The 13,062-nt window shown below is 54.8% G+C and overlaps 1 protein-coding gene across 1 annotated transcript in view; it reads left to right on the top strand.

The window, feature by feature from the left end:
- The window catches only part of ADCY1 (adenylate cyclase 1), a 98,732-nt gene that overhangs the window by 48,423 nt on the left and 37,247 nt on the right, over positions 1–13,062 (top strand). The window contains exons 6-8 of the mRNA XM_052638959.1: positions 4,011–4,169; positions 7,013–7,154; positions 8,561–8,716. Of these exons, the coding sequence (XP_052494919.1) occupies positions 4,011–4,169; positions 7,013–7,154; positions 8,561–8,716 (457 nt within the window). The remainder of the gene's footprint in view (positions 1–4,010; positions 4,170–7,012; positions 7,155–8,560; positions 8,717–13,062) is intronic.

Below are 13,062 nucleotides of genomic sequence, written 5' to 3'. Positions count from 1 at the left end.
GAAGCAGATGGGCCCCCTGTCCCATCCTTAAGGTGGTGCTTCAGTTTCCTCACATCCCTGATTTTCTCTGCTGTGAAATGAGCTGTTGTGAGAATTAAATGGGATCCCAGGTTAAATGGGCGGGCAGGGAAGATGCTGGATCCCCAGGCACTGCAGATGTCAATTCATCAAGTCTCCCCTTCCCAAAAGGGAGTGGCTCAAGGGTGAGCCAGCTGGGTGGCTTCTGTCCCTGGGGCTCTGGAGCATCCTGATTCTGTGCATTTATAGGAAAGGGGTTTGTCCACTCCACAGGGAGTGCTTCGACCATCACAGGAGTTAGCCAATCACAAGTCAGACCTCCAAACATACAAGTACCATTTTGCTAAATTCTTAATCTAGACATGGCTTTGCTTGCAGTCTGGGTAGTTTTAGTTCACTATAATAAGTAGAAGTAAATGGCATGTACTCTTCTTTCCCTGACCCATCTTTGAACTGGTAAGGGCCAGCTTGCCTGTGCTTACATCATGGGTAGACCCGATGTACCCAGCTGGAGTGGAGGTCGAATGAGAAGAGATGCTCCAGTGGCAAAAATCATTTCTGATGGTTCTGGAGGCCCCATTCTCCCCCTCCTCAATTTTCTCAGTTCTTGGTAAATGTTCCTCAGTGAGACATTTTTTTTTTTAATGGTTTTTCTTTAAAAAAATTTTTTTTATACAATTAAAAAATTACAATATAGTTTTTATACAATTAAAAATTACAGTATAGTTATTCATAATATCGTGTTAGTTCAGATGTACAGTGAAGTGATTCAGTTATACATATGTGTATATTCTTTTTCAGGTTCTTTTCCCTTATAGGTAATTACAAGGTATTGAGTACGGTTCCCTGTGTTACACAGTAGGTCCTTGTTGGTGATCTAGAGTGAGACAGTTCTTGAGGAAAGATTTATCTTAAGTGATTGTTCAGTTAACTGCATGGGATGACAGATGGAGTGAATTGGTAGAGTGTCCTGGGCTGCCTGGTTGGTTGGAAGCTGGCGAGGGTCCTACATACCAGGGACCCCTGAAGACCTGCTTGAGGGAGGTGGACGTGGGTCCTAGAAGTCCCCCTGCCCTTCTTCGATTGCTGCAACAGTAGAAATGCCTAAAATGCACAAAAACACCTTTTGCAAGTTTACTTATTTACATTTCCCAAGTTGATTTCTTTTTGTGAATTAAAAATTTTTTTTTTTTAATTTTGGTTTTCTTATTTCAATACCTTTAATTGGAGATTGGCAAATGAATGAAAAAACGTTAAAACTGAAAAAAAATACACATTCAAAATATATTCAGCTAATTAGGTATTAAAGATATGTGGATAGCCAGACTTTCAAAAAACCTTTATTATAAGTTGGTGACATGCATACTTCTGAGATTCTCAGAGCTGAACACCAGTCTGCCCTGGACCCTGCATAGATGTATCTGATTCTGTGGTCTGGCCTCCTGAACGCAGAGGATGGTGAGCTAGGCTGGAGGGCCAGCCAGGAAGGTGGTGTCTTAGCTCACCTTTGGAGCCCCTGGCTGCCATGGTTTTGGGGGACAGGCCCTTGGTGGATGAAGTGACCAGTTATGGGCAGAGCTGCTCCTGGTTAGAGGCCAGATTGGGGGGAAGGTTTGAGTGGAGGCTGCTTGGGCAGGGGGCTGTGGCCAGTGGGGGGCCCTGTGGCCAGGCAGTGGGTAAATGAGCAGTGTGTAAGTGGAAGTTAGGGCGAGGGCAGGTGAGGGAGACGCTGACCTGGCAGGTGGGCTGGGTCCAGCGAGCCTCGTTCTTCCTGTGTTATTACTGACAAATGGGACTTTGTCAGTAATGCTGACAAATCCTGGCCTCTCTGGAGCAGAGTGGCGGCAGCTCAGGGCCGAGCAGGTTTGCCATCAGCGTCCCCTCTTGTTGGAGTGCCCTATGGAGCCTCTGTTAGTATCTCCACAGCCCATGTAATAGGAGCAGCAGGATGTGGGTGCTGAGGGGCACTAGGGTTGAGTTTGAATGCTATCAGAGCCTGTGAGGGCTCATTCAGCCCCACACTGGATTGCACACAGTGAGACCGAGGCCAGGAGAGGGCAGAGGTCAGTGTGGTCAGTTGCCAGGTCAGATGGGGTTTCCCCAGGGGCCTGCATTTCTCTTAAACCACCTCCCCTGGCCTGTGCTCCTCCCCACGCTCTGTTCTCCTGCGCCTCGACCACGGCCCCTCATCCTGTCCCTTCCTGGTTGCAGCCTCTAGTCCTTGGTCTGAAGACAGGACACTGCCATTGAAGCAACTGAGGGTGCAAGAGCTGGGCTGGGGAGGTGGAGCTCTGAGGGCTCGGCCGGTGGGACCCCCTGGGTGGATAAGTGTTCCCTTCTTTAACACTGCTACTCCTGTTCTGACGATCAATAAATTGTGAATCGTTAGTAGGGGCATCATTTACCAATAACCTGCTATGAAGAGATGATGGGTTTCAGAGTCTTTGGGGATTTTTAGCCATTTCCATCTGGCATTCCTGTGGGTGGCCAGCTCTGTCTTCCTTTCTGCACAGAACTGGCTCTTTTTGCTGTCAGAGGCCTGGTGAGCCAAAGCTTTGGGACCTTCTTTCTTTTTCACTCTCCTTGTGATGTTGTGGACTTAAGCTGTGTCCTGATCACATTCATTTTTTCCAGATGAATATTCCCAGTCTCTTTATTCCAACATCACTCAAAGCTCCTCATTCTTTAATTTTTTTTCAGTCCTTTAGGGTTTTTCTTTGGAGAACAGTGAGCGGGCAGTTCTCAGGAGCTGTGGGTGGGTGAGGGGAACGGAACTGTCCTCATCACGGGACTGCTGTGTCCCCCAGTTTGGCTCAGCCTCCCTCCATTCTTGCTCTGGAACTTCTAACACACCTGCTGTGCAGGGCCACCTTTGCACCCACCCAGGGTGGAGGGGCTGGGGCGCTGTGACTGACCCCCTGCCCACCCTCACGCTTCCTTGTAATTCTGTCACTTGGAGCACACCAAGCAGGCCTGATACTTCTTCCTCAACAATATGCTCTAAGACTGTTCTGCCTTTTGGGGAAAAGTGGAAAAAAAAAAAAAAAAAAAGAAACATGGCATCAGAGGGTCTCCCCGTGGTGGCGCTACGTCTGCTGTGCTCTGACTTGTGATCACAGCCCCTCATGTGCTTCCCGCATCTCACTCCACTGTGGGCGTTGTGGGCCTGGAGAGACCCTGCAGGCATCTTCATGGCCCCAGAGGGGATTTCTGAGCTCTGCCCGCCTACAGGTTGCCTTGAGTCTTTCCAGGAGCTTTAAAAACCACCTCCCATTTCATCACCCAAACGCCTCCAGTGACACTGCCCTCACTTCCAAGGGTGGTCTCTCCTGGGGGCCTCAGGGCTTCAAGCCACCCTCTGCTGGAAGCTAGAGCCCAGGAACATGAGCGGCTGGGCAGGTGGAGTGCATACTGGCCCTGCAGTCTGATTTCAGCATCCACCCGTTTCGTCTTGTTTTCTCCTGTGAGTTGACTGTGGCACAATTTACGTCCCACAAAGTCTTCCTGTTGTTCGGGCGGGTTTGCAGAGTCCTGAGCCTCCCCACAGGATTAGCCTGCCTTCTCAGTCAGGAACTTGGGTTCAAACCTTGACCATTCCTGGGGCTCCTAGAACCCCATCAGATGTTCCCCATGGCTCTTATGCTGGCCCCAGGGTAGGCAGCAGGCATGAGCACCCCTGATCAGGTTGGTGGTACAGAGAGCAGGATCAGGGTCCTCGGACTGGGACCTTGGGCTTGTTTCCCTTCTGTGGCTGCCCTGGGTAAGGAGCGGGGAGGGGAGGTGGGGTGCCTTGTGAGCTGAGCAGTGGCCCTGGAGTTTTGAGGAACCAGCCTGGAGGGACCCCTGCCCACCAGAGGCCACAGCTCAGGGGTCAGGCTAATTAGGTCAGGAGACCACCGTCCCATCCACGCTCCTGCTCTCCTGTGCTCATGGCACTATGGGAGCAGACTGCAGGGTCCCAGCTTCCGCCCTGTGTCTTATGTTTGCTGCAGGTCCGTGGCTGAGGCCACTGAGGTGGACTTGAACATGCGTGTGGGGCTGCACACCGGCAGGGTCCTCTGTGGGGTCCTGGGCCTGCGTAAGTGGCAGTATGATGTGTGGTCCAACGATGTGACCCTGGCCAACGTCATGGAGGCCGCCGGCCTGCCTGGGTAAGTCCGGGACCCTGAGGGCAGGGGCAGGGGATAGTACTTGGCCCTTCTGCTTGGAGGGCCGGGAAGCCTGGCCATCCTAGCCCCCATCAACAATTGGAGGGGCTTGTGCTGGGCTTACTCAGACTCCTGGCCTTCACGGAGAGCAGGCAAGCTGACCGGAGGAGGTGGTGACTGAAAGCCCCGTGTCTGCCTGGCTGGGAGCTGTCCAGAGTGCTGACTGCTGCTTCTCATTTCACTTTCTTTCTCAGACTTACACAGCGGAAAGTGTTGCGGTTTAGCGCCCCACTAGGGAAATTAACAGATTTTCTTCTAGAATGAGGATGTGTTTCTCAATGGGCTGTGCACTTCTAATGCCTTCTAATTACAGTTGCCTGCCTTGGTCTCATTTTATTCAAACCATTCCACAGAGCCAAGGCATTGTATTGCTGTAAAAACATTAATCTGAGAGCTGAGCGGGTGCTCCCCTCCTTCCATGAGCGGTGGGCAGCAGGGGGATGACGTGATTGCAGGAAGGGGGCTCTGAGGCACACTCATCTCTCAGTCACACCCTCCTGCTTTCCTCCCCTTAAGGGGTTCACGGGCTGTGCTCGCAGCTGCTGCCGGGCCCAGCTGTGGTTCCCAGGGGCTAGAGCTGAGCATTAGACGCTTGCACGTGTGTGTCTGCTTTTGCACACTTCCTCTGAACTTCAGGGCAAAGCTCTGTGTCCTCTTCTGTGGCCCCTCTGACCCTGGCTGCCTGTCCTCTGCCTGCCCCCAGGCATCCTGTTCTCACCCTGGAGGCCTGCCATCCTCTGGGCCACGTCTTTCCTCCTCCCTCCTGGCCTGGCCTCAGTGGGGAGTGTGGAAACAGGGGTCCCCTTTCTGTGTGTTGAGGCCCTGAGCTTGGCTGAGGGCCAGGTGGCATCCGAGGCTGCTCGGCGCGCTCTGGAGAGTGGCTTTGAAATCAGGAAAGGGAGGCTTATGGGACTTGAGGAAGTAGTGAGCCTGGAGATTAGAATCCAACAGCAGAAAAAGGGAAAATCTTCCTCAAAGCCTCACTGCACCTGTCCCAGGAATGGCCACAGCATTTCTGTATGCTCGGTTGCTTCAGTTGTGTCTGACTCTTTTTGACTGCATGGACTGTAGCCCTCCAGGCTCCTCTGTTCATGAGCTTCTCCAGGCAAGAATACTGGAGTGGGTTGCCATGCCCTTTTCCAGGGGATATTTCCAACCCAGGGATCAAACCCACTCTTATGTCTCCTGCATTGGCAGGCGGGTTCTGTACCACTAGTGCCACCTGGGAAGCCTAGAGCATTTCTAAGTGAGCTCAAAAACCTTGGCATTGTTGTCTTCAACCAGGCTGCCTTTGAGCATCCCCCAGGGGGACTCTGGAAGGCACTGACCCCTCCCTCCCACACCCTGTCCTCAGTGCTCCCCCCGTCCTGTTCTCTGCCTTTCAGGGTCTCAGGGGGTCACTGTAAACACCTTCTCACTGTGTCTGCCACCTCCCCTCTGGCAGTTGTGCTCACAGCCCCTTGTCTGGCACAAAGTCCAGACTGTCAGCCAGCAAGGAGGTGACAGGAGCTGCCACCTCCATCCTCCCCTGCCTGCTGAGATCCCATGGCTCCTACCTGTTCTGCAGCTCCATGTTTAGGACAAGCACAGGGACTTCCCACCGTCAGGGAGCTCTCCACAGGCCCCCTCACCTGGCCAGGGCCTCTTTCAAGTTGGGGCTGACTTGTAGCTCTGCTCCCCTGACTCCATCTACCAGAGCCCCAGGAGGGGCCTCATCCCCTGTGCCCGTTCTCTACTTGGCTTCCTTCTTCTCTCTTCTCCTCCACCCCACCTTTCAGAGACACTCCTCTCCCTGCCCTCCACCAGAGAAAGACCACCAGCCAGGAGCATAATGATTATAGAGCACCTGACGGGTGCAGCGCTATTCCTGGAGGGGGGTGTCGGCAGCAAAGACAGAGCCCCTGGCCCTGGTGGGGTTCACATATTTGGGGGCCACAGGGAGCACTCTGGGGAGTGCACAAGTGGGGAGCACAACACAGGGCTGGGGGGCCCCCTTTTCATCAGTCAGACTGGGTCTTCCCAGGCACCGAGGTCAGTTAGGGGCTCACAGGCGCTTGGGGGCACTGAAACTCTGGAACTCCACACTGAGCACAAGGAGGAGGGAGAGTGATGAAGGCCCAGACCGGAGAGTCCCTGAGAGAAGGGGAGCCAAGAGGCAGAAAGAGGAGCAGGGGAGGTGCAGGGTGGTGAGAAGGAACGCTCTTAGAGGGAATGCAGGCATCAGGAGGAGGGCCTGGGGAGGAGGAGAGCCGTCAGCTGTGTTCAGTGCTGCACAGTGAGGACCAGACACCGATCGGCTGTGTGTGGCCAGAAGTGGCCTCAGCAGAGGGTTCCGGGCACTGTAGGGCTGGAGGGACAGAGGAGGCAGAGCATTGCCATTCCCCCTGCAGGGCTGAGTCCTCCTGCCCTGGGGATTTTGGAGACAGACCACAGCTTGGGGCCTCCTTCTCCCTCACTTCGCCGCCCTCTGCGTCCCTCGTCATCCCTTCTGCATCCTGACACTTCCTTCCCTCCTCACCTTCAGTTCTCCTCTGGCCCCTTCTTCCCTCTGCCTGCAGCTCTCTCTGCTCTCAACCCTTCTTTGCACATGTTCCCCTCCCTCTGGGTCCCCCTAATGCCCCTCTCCACCTGCCAGCCCTCTGTGCTTGTGCCCCAGGGAACCTGAGTGGTCCTTCCAGAGCCACTGTGGGGAGGGGACATCCCTGCCAGGACCCTGCAGAGTGTCACCCCTGTGGGGGAGGCCCCGCTTTGACTCTGAGCAGGGATCTCCACGCCCTTTTCCACAGGAAGGTTCACATCACAAAGACCACCCTGGCGTGCCTGAACGGTGACTATGAGGTGGAGCCGGGACACGGACATGAGAGGAACAGTTTTCTGAAAACGCATAACATTGAGACCTTTTTTATTGTGCCCTCACATCGGCGAAAGGTAAGCTTGAGAGCGCCTCCTGTGCGGAGCCTTCATTCTCCTGAGATCGCTGCTTCTCAGGCCCTGAGCTCTGCGGACTCGAGAGTGTTCCCACTGACCTTGTGTGCTGGGCCTGGCCTGCTGCACGTGTGGGGAGGGCTGAGGGGGAGGGGCGGGGAGGGAACTTGGAGTCGGGGCCCTGGGGTCCTTAAGGGTTGGGCCATCTGAGTCCTCCCGCACCTCCCTGGGCCTTTGCTGCCTCTCCTGCAAATTAGGTTTGAGAACTTTCTGCAGGAAGTCAGTGATGGATTGCACTGTGGATTGAGGGGTGCTGTGCACAAAGGAAGGCTTGTGACTATCCTGTGTGGGCACTGAAGGTCACTCTACCCTGGGGAAGTGATCTGGACATGATCAAGGGTGACTGAGCCACTTCCAGGGCTCAGGTGAGGGGCGCAGGGCTCAGGCAAGGGGCACGGGGCTCAGGCGAGGGGCGCAGGGCTCAGGCGAGGGGCACGGGGCTCAGGCGAGGGGTGCAGGGCTCAGGCGAGGGGCGCTGGACACAAGAGGCTGTGGTACCCCTTCTGGACACAAGCAGGTCAGATATGAGGAAGAGAGCTTCGGGTTCCGCTGTCCTGGCGCATCCCTGGTCTAGCCCTCTCCAGGCTGGGATGCAATGCACCCATGTGGCATGGGGACCTTGGATGGTGTAGCACTGGCAAGGCGAGAAGAGTGGGGCTCAGGGAAGGACAGATAGGGTGAGGTGAGCTGACTCCTGGAGAAGGGGAGTGAGTGTGTAGGAGAAGGGCAGGTGTGAGGTGGGATGGAGGAGGGCCGGGTGAGAGGTTTGGATGACCAGCTCAGGTGAGCCTGGGGACAAGGGGCCGGGGGGCGAGGCCTGAGGAGGGAGGCCTGGGAGCGGCTGCCCGGAGGCAGGAGGTTCTGAGCTGGAGGAGGGAGCCTTGGGGCCCCGTGTGGATGCCGCCCTCCCGTCATGCAGAATTAAACGACAGCGTCAGTCAGGGCTGTGCTTTGAGGATGAGCAGGATGATGTGGTTTGTACAATGAGCAGCCCCTTTGGAGAAATTTGGGGTGAAAAAGGGAGAGAAAATGGCAAAAGGCAGAAGGGGAAGTCTACAGGAGTGACCCTGGGGGGCTGGTGGGTGACATTCACCAGTGTGGTGCAGACCTAGCTGGGTGATGTCCACACATCCGCCCCGGGATTCAGGCATTGCTCTGGTTTCAGAGGCATTGGGTTGAGTTGAGAGCTGCATGTTTGGGAACTGGGTTGTGGTTCTGTTCCCTGGCAAGCAGCAGGCCTTGAGCTAACTGCCTGTGACCCCTCTGCCCCATCACATTTGTGCTCCCTGCCCGAGAGGCAGGACATGCCTGCTACTCACAGCGTATCTCTTTGCTGCACGTCTGCACAGATATTTCCAGGGCTGATTCTCTCAGACATAAAACCGGCCAAGAGGATGAAGTTCAAGACTGTGTGCTACCTGCTGGTGCAGCTCATGCATTGCCGGAAGATGTTCAAGGCCGAGATCCCTTTCTCCAACGTCATGACCTGTGAGGACGACGACAAGGTAGGCTGGCCCTGCTCCCGCGTGCCGGCCCTGCCGAGTCCCCACCCGTCTGTCCTCCTAGTGCAGTCCTGCTGTGGTCAGCTCCATCAGCCCCGCCCCTCATGTTTCATAGTCTCATAAATGCTCTTTGGAGCTGGGCTGCTTTGCTTTCCTGCAGAAACCTTTTTATTATCTTGTATTTTTTTCCCCCCCACAAGTTGACATTCCATGGATTTATCGGTGAATTCGAGCTCAGATCCCCCAGGTGTTTAAATCTGTCCTCAGGATATTCACACATCAGATGTTGTATGGCTGCTCCTGGAGACTCCTTCCCCTTCTGTCTGCACCCCAAGAGCCTCAGTGTGGTGTCACCATAGCATTGTCCTTCACCTCCGTGGGGAGCATCTCTGCTCCCTCCCTCTGTGGCTCTCATATCAGAGACCCCCCTTCCTTGGTTAAGTCCCTCTAGTTGATGGTACATGGCCTCCAGACTTGATAGAGGTTCCTTTTGGAGGTGTTCCTGCAGGGCAACCTGGGTGCAGGACTTTCCATTTTTCTTCTTGGGTTGGTCAGAGTCACTTTCCGATCTTTAGTCTTCTGCTGGAGTTGGGTGGGGCCTGGGGTGACAGCATAGAGCTGAGTGGGGAGGCAGCACTGGTGGCTACGGGTGGTCCTCAGTGTCTGCCTCAACCACGTGGCCCTTGTGTCTGTAACCCCCCCGATCCCTTCCCCTCCAGGGAAGACCCCGGTCCTCTGGGAGCTTGGGGGAAGCCTATGCTCCATCACTTCATCAGTAGCTCTGAGCATTCTCTTCCTGAGTCCTCTTGTCATTGGCCCTCCAGCCCCTGTCCTTGCACCGACGGCTGCACCTTCAAAATATTCTCACTTTCATAGTCATCTGTGTTCTTGAATCTGTCAGTGACTGATTGCCTGTTTCCTGAGATTGCATTGCTGCCTTCTGCACTCTGGTTTTCTCTGCCTTGTGGGTTTTATGCCTTTAAAAGGAATTCCCTCACCACAGTTTCAGTGGCTTTTCAGGAAGAAGCAAAATCCTGCTGACTCTCACTTGTGGTGCCTTATTCTAGAGGGAGTTTTTGTGGTTTGATTACGGGCTTCTGTTTGGGAATGCAGTAAGAGCTCTGTTGATGGAGAATTCTCCCAAGGAGATTGGTCTTTCCCCTGCCGGCCACGAGGGAGTCTTTAAATGCCCGACCTGTGGTTTCTAGATGTCCCAGGAGGCAGGCACACGCATGCACATGCCTTTGGAGTAGATTCAGGTCTAAGACAGGCCAGCTTCTTCACTGACCCCACTGCTTCGTCTCTCCTGGTCGTGCAGCCTCTCAGGGTCTGAGGTTCAGCCAGATGTCTGTGACTTCACTGCTCATCTTGCTTGGGCCCTGGGTTTTCTGTGAGCCCCATGAGAGCATGATGGCACCATTCCCTGGCCTGAATTCCTATTGTCCTATTGTTTCTGGCCTCTGGTCATTTCCCTTACTTTTTTGTCAGTTCAGTTGTTCATTTCACAATATGAGTTCAGTTCAGTTCAGTCGCTCAGTCGTGTCTGACTCTTTGCAACCCCATGAATCGCAGCACGCCAGGCCTCCCTGTCCATCACCATCTCCGGGAGTTCACTCAGACTCACGTCCATCGAGTCTGTGATGCCATCCAGCCATCTCATCCTCGGTCGTCCCCTTCTCCTCCTGCCCCCAATCTCTCCCAGCATCAGAGTCTTTTCCAATGAGTCAACTCTTCGCATGAGGTGGCCAAAGTACTGGAGCTTCAGCTTTAGCATCACTCCTTCCAAAGAAATCCCAGGGTTGATCTCCTTCAGAATGGACTGGTTGGATCTCCTTGCAGTCCAAGGGACTCTCAAGAGTCTTCTCCAACACCACAGTTCAGAAGCATCAATTCTTCGGTGCTCAGCCTTCTTCACAGTCCAACTCTCACATCCATACACGACCACAGGAAAAACCATAGCCTTGACTAGACGGACCTTAGTCGGCAAAGTAATGTCTCTGCTTTTGAATATACTATCTAGGTTGGTCATAACTTTTCTTCCAAGGAGTAGGGTTGATATATTTACCCAGAACGTGTAACAGGAGCACTCTCAGGCTCTCCTGATTGCCAGCTTGCCAGAGTAGAAATACTGACTTAATCGCTGTCTTCTTCCTGCAGCGACCCCACCCACCTCAACCCCCTTGACTCAACTTAAGCCTCCAGAGATGGGACTGGGGGAGGGGAGTGAGGTGTACAGTTTAAATACATGTCCAAAACTCAGTGTCAGGATAAGTTTCCTACATGCATGCTCAGTTGTGTCCAACTCTTTGCAATCCCATGGACTGTAGCCCGCCGGGCTCCTCTGTCCATGGGATTCTCCAGGCAAGAATAGAGGTTGATTTCCCGCTCAGCTCCATGCTTTCACCCCAGGCCCCACCCAACTTCAGCAGAAGACTAAAGACGATCGGAAGGTGAATCTGACCAACCCAAGAAGAAAAATGGAAAATCCTGCACCCAAATTGCCCTGCAGGGACACCTCCAAAACGAATCTCTTTCAAGTCTGGAGGCCGTGTATCATCAGCTAGAGGGACTTAACCAAGGAAGTGGGGGTCCTGACATCTCCAGGAGTGGGTTCTCATTTCCTCCTCCAGGGGATCTTCCCGACCCAGGGACTGAACTTGGGTCTCCTGTATCTCCTGCACTGCAGGTGGACTCTTTACTGCTGAGCCATCTGGGAAGCATCAGGATAGATAATAGTGCAGTATTTTAAAAAAGTCAAGTGTAATCCAAAAGAAACCACAATGAACAAAAAAATCAAATTTTAGATGAAGCCAGAGCAGTGCAGTCATTGACCTGGAGCCCGAGGCAAGGGGTGGTGTCCCCAGGACTCTTCAGAGAAGTTTGGATGGGGAGAGGGGAGAGAGCGAATCATTCCTGTTGGATTGCCTGGGATGGTGGGGTTCATAAGATTGAGGAGCCCAAGCTTTTCCTGGGCAGAGCCTGCTGACCTGTGGAAGGAGCCTGTGACCTTTGGATTCAGACTGTGTCTGATGAGCCCACATGGTTAGCGTCAGTCTCTCCTTCTCAGGGACCGAGCAGCCCCCTCGGTGTCCCCGCTCGGACCTGAGAGCCGCCAGCAGCAGATCCCACCCAGCCCAGGGCTCCTTAGTTGAGGAGGAATCACATGCTGGGCTCACTGGTCACCTTCTCTGGCTGGCGTCTGCAGCCCATCCTCCTGGCCCCATGGCTGAGGAACCCAGGGAGCCCTGCAGCTCCACCCTTCCCATCCCTGCTGAGGAGACCTGCTGTGCTCAGGGACCCTTCTCTCCTTCCTTTCACACCAGAGTTCGGATTCCTGGATTCCTCCCCAAGCCTGTCACCTCCCTGGCTTTGTGGTCCTTCTCTCTGCCCTGGGAACATGAGGGGTGGTATCCCAGGTTTCATCCTCAGCCTCTCTGTCCCCACAGTCTCCCATGGGTCTCCCCTGGGGGTTCAGGGTCCTTAGACCCCCACTCCAACATCCCCGACATCTCTGGTGCTTGGGACACCTCTGCCGCTGCCTGGCTGGCCCCAGACAGAGGATCCCACAGCCCGGTCCTGTGCTCTGCTCTCAGACGCCTTCCTGCACCAGCCTTCTTCTCCCTCCATCTCACTGTCTCCTCTAGACTCTGATCCCTCGCCCCCGGCGGACCCAATTCTGACCTCTTTGCCCCCTGGACAGCCTCTGTGGGCCCAGGCAGCTCCCCTGCTGGGGAGGCAGAGAGACAGCGCAGGCCCCATGGGCAGATGCCAGGGGCTGGGGGCCCAGCTGGGAGGCCGGACCTCTGCTGCTCTGCTCTGTGCCCTGTGACAGTGGAAACGAGTCCAGGATGCGGAGGGAGCAGTGTCGGTGCTGTGGGAGGGCGTCAGTGGGTGAAGACAGGGCAGTGACAGGCAGGTGGCCTGGGCTGGAGAGTCCATGGTGGTCTTGAAAGGACGGAGTGGAGAGGCTGTGCATGGGCGGGGCTGGCCACCAGTGGGGGTATTTGGGAAGGATGACGTGAGTGACCCGTCTAGTGGCCTCGAGCAGAGCAGCCCCTCCTCTGGGGCCATTCTCCCCAGTGGGTCCCAAGTCCGGCATCTGCTTTAGGACCAGGTTGCCTCATCTTTTCTGTTGCTGTCTTCTGTTCACTTTATCCGCACCTCCAGGCCTGACAACCTGATGGAGGTGTTCTTGCAGATGGAGCCGGGAAGGCTGGTAGGATTAGGACAGTGGGGTCCACCACTGTCTGTGCCTTTGTGCTGCATTTGTGGGGAACTGTGTCCCAGGTTCTGGGGAGTGTGACTCAGGTGTATGTGGTCAGCCTCAGAACACAGCCCGTCTTGGGTTC

Source organism: Budorcas taxicolor, chromosome 4 (genome assembly GCF_023091745.1).
Source record: "Budorcas taxicolor isolate Tak-1 chromosome 4, Takin1.1, whole genome shotgun sequence".
NCBI lineage: Eukaryota > Metazoa > Chordata > Mammalia > Artiodactyla > Bovidae > Budorcas > Budorcas taxicolor.
The sequence above is the reverse complement of the archived record's forward strand: the minus strand, read 5'-3'. Positions and strand labels throughout refer to the sequence as shown.